General features: G+C 41.3%; 1 protein-coding gene across 1 annotated transcript; it reads left to right on the forward strand.

Annotated features, from left to right (window-relative positions):
• Window positions 1-298: 298 nt before the first annotated feature.
• On the forward strand, window positions 299-2,102 carry trh (thyrotropin releasing hormone). The gene is made up of 3 exons (XM_022739244.1): window positions 299-379; window positions 838-1,036; window positions 1,480-2,102. Exons 2-3 carry the CDS (start codon window positions 856-858, stop codon window positions 2,100-2,102), a joined length of 804 nt encoding a protein of 267 aa, XP_022594965.1. The 5' UTR covers window positions 299-379; window positions 838-855.
• The last annotated feature ends 1,625 nt before the right edge of the window (window positions 2,103-3,727 follow it).

Here is a 3,727-nt window from a genome sequence, read left to right on the forward strand (position 1 = left end):
TCACATTTTCTATGAATGAATTGATCGTATCCAGTCATCCTGTAGTATAACCAGCTGTCTCTCTTAGACTCAGCCCTTTATTTGTTTTTCAAATGACAAATTCGGCAGCGGTGCCTATAGGGGCATCATTCACCACATCCAGTTGCGCACGACTTGGTGACATCAATGGGGACGAGGGATCCTGAAAAATGACTCCAGCGCTGGTGTGACGACAGTGACCGGTAAGTATAAATGCTGAGACGGAAAGTTATCCTCTCATACCTCTAGACTCGGCCTTTGCGGGTCACCAACAGCTGCGAGAGGCTGAGAGCAACTATCATCACTGCCGGCGGTGCCATCAACAGTGACTGGGAACGAGCAGGATCTGAATACTTCCCATGTGAGTCTGGCGCACTTCAGAGCAAATTCTTATACAACGCAAATATGTCTATCTTTTGTTTTTAGAAGTTCTGCTTGAGCATATCTGGATGGATCACATTTAGTATTCATTGTTCAAATGTGTTTATGGAGGTTTCTTAGACCGCATGACTTTCAGATTTTGGCTTTTCTTTATGTAAAACAAGTTTGATCTGTTGCTACTTTATTAGGATTTCATCATAACCTGTATGAGATGAGAAAAGTGATAAAATGCCAAATAACAAGCTGAAACAAGTTGCTGTTTGCACTAGACAAATGATTTCCTCCGATTGTTTGACATTTATTTTCAGGAAAAAATAAGACTTTGGGTCTCGATATTGAAATAAATCAGTGAAGTTTATAGACCTGCTCACTATTCTCCCATATTTATTCCATTTCTGCAATATATTTCCCATCGACCACGATCCATTTCTTCAACAGACGACCAACTAACTTACCATGAAGTCGACATGTCTTCTCATCTTGGCTTCTCTCGTGCTCTGCAACTTGACCGTGTGTGGGGGACAGGGCATCCCTGCTGAGGATGAGACGGACCGAAGGACCATAGACGACATCATCCTACAGAGAGCAGAAAGTCTCCTGTTACGGTCCATTCTCAAAAAGATGCAGGATGAAGACGGTACGTAAAAAAGATATATGTCTTGGATTCATTTTACAGGCGAGCCAGGAATTGATTTGATGCAGAATAGTTAACTTTTAAATGTTGAATTTACACCTTTAAGTCTGTCAGTAATTGTACTTTGTACTATTTTGACATTTGGATTTTTAACGTTTTGAAAAAGCGGCAGCACTGACGCTCTTAGTATTACACGTAGTTTTGGGTGTTTTTCAGTTACATAATTATAAATAACAGTGATAAATAATGTTTGAAACTGAGTTTTGAAATATGAAAGTAGAAAATAATCTACCTCCAGTTTAATAAGATGCGTGGGATGTGGACCACCAGCTACACTCTTTCGTGCGCATTTTACGAACGTTATAGACAAACACATTTTTGCAGTATATTTCATTAAAGTCTCGGGGCTACTTGAAATAATCTAAACACTGTTTTCCTCTCTCCAGAGGGATTCTCCTCTCAGCCTGAATGGGTGTCAAAACGACAGCATCCCGGTAAGAGATACGGCGAGGATTTGGAGAAGCGACAGCATCCGGGGAGGAGAGAAGAAGACGAGGATGATCAGTACTTTGATGTTCAAAAGAGACAGCACCCGGGCAAACGCGAAGATGAAATGCACACGTTCATGGAGCTCCAGAAAAGGCAGCACCCGGGAAAGCGCTCCACCATGGGACACATGTCTGACAACCCCGTCATACTCCTGAGTGAACTTTCTAAACGACAGCACCCCGGCAAGCGCTACCTGGTGCTGCACAGCAAACGCCAGCACCCAGGTAAGCGGTATCCCGAGGATGAGGATGGCGATGGGGACTGGGATGCGGAGGCGGATGGAGACGAAGACCTGCCAGAGTTGGAAAAGCGTCAACACCCCGGAAAACGCTTTTGGGATAACTCGAGTCCGGATTTGGGCACAAACAGTCCGTGTGATGTTTTGGACCCTACGAGCTGCAGCAAGACCAGTCTGCTGCTCGACTTTTTAGACAACATTAACAAGAGTCATGCCGAGGAGAAGAGGCAACACCCGGGTAAAAGATTTGCACCGGAGGAGGATTTGGTGGAAGGAGAGTAGGTTAAAGAAAACAAGCTCTGGTGTGCGCATACTGCTGTATTGTAAACAAATAAATGTGTAAATTAAGTGACCATAATGAATAATTAAAAATGAAAAAAGAATTGACATCATTTAGCCTTTTTGTGCCACTGTTTCTTTTCTTTTTTTTCTTTGGCAGTTAATGACTGTATCATCATCGCAAAACATTTACGTGCTGTTTGTTTTCTTGGGGAGCTTGTGCGTAACTGTCCTCCAAAGTGATTACATCGCTGTAAATAAGGTTTTCACAAGAGTGCGTGCCCTACTTTGAACTTTACTAATGAATTATATGATAATTATCATTATTTAGTATTTATTCCGTTAATTAGTCTACTTACGCTGAAATCAAGTCCAAGGATGAAAGCATTAGTCTACTGGCTTTTGCGATGTCGCCTCTGTGAGGCAACACACGCTGGTCAGTACAGTACATGCTTGAATTAAATAAAAGTGGCTACGTTTACACTTATGGATAGAAATCTCATTCACTGACTGATTTGTTTTTCATTCTTTTGTACTTATGTAAAATATAATGAATACCGCAGCAAATAAATTGTGTCATTTATTATTTTTCTACACGTCATTGCATGGATTATGTTCATTTAACCTGATGTTGTAAAGGAAAAGCGACCACCAATGTTTTTGTTGGACAATAAAGCGCATTGGTAAAAATGTATTGTTTGCTTTAGTTGCAGTAAAATGCATGTCTCAGTCAGCTAAAGTCTATTAAACTGCTGATTCAACCCAACTGAAGTCTAATTAGTGTGTAGTCCAACAAAGCAGTAGCGCTGCATTAGCCTCATCTAGAATGATTAATGCACTTCAGCAGCAGACAGAGAGTATCAGGCGTCCTCTTCTCACTTTAATTGGGCTTATTCCATCACAGTCTTGGGAGCAGCTGTCCACGGGCCTGATCAGTATGCAAATTATTCATGAAACGTGAGTTAGAGATGAAGATGTAATGGTAGAGATACTCCACTGAAACACACAGAGAGACAGAGAGAGAGAGAGAGAGAGAGAGAGAACTTTCAACTCCAGCAGTGCTGCCAGGTATCTGTGGATTGACAGACTATTGAGCAGGAAAATGAATATTATCTAATATACAGTATGAAAAATTTCAGATGCATTATATTTCATGCACAAACTGTTTTAGACTACCTGTAATTCCTCAAGGACAGAAGGTAATAGGAGATGTACATAATACATATTCATCCTTAGTGATTTTGGAGTTTTTTATATGTTTAGATCATGAAATGTCAAAAAATTACACAAGCCTATGTGTGAAAGTCATATGCACACACTCTGACAAACACACTTCAGTGACTCTGTGGATAATGTAGTTCAGTGCTTTCCAAAGGTTTTGGTTTATATGTCCTCGAAAATGGAGCAAAGTCACCTTGTGCCCCCGCATCACAGGTTATGGTTATGGTTTAACCTGTTGGGCTCGTGCCAGGTATCCACTCTCTATCATGAAGTCCTGTGCATATCCTGCGACATATCTTCAACCTAAGTCTGAGGTAGGAAAGGATACCAGCACTGTGGAAGACGTCCTACTTGTCACCAGTACCCAAGAAGGCCACCCAGATGACTTTAGACTGGTTGCACTAAGT

This window comes from Seriola dumerili, unplaced genomic scaffold, assembly GCF_002260705.1.
Source record: "Seriola dumerili isolate Sdu_G_001 unplaced genomic scaffold, Sdu_1.0 BDQW01000043.1, whole genome shotgun sequence".
In the NCBI taxonomy this organism is placed as follows: Eukaryota; Metazoa; Chordata; class Actinopteri; order Carangiformes; family Carangidae; genus Seriola; species Seriola dumerili.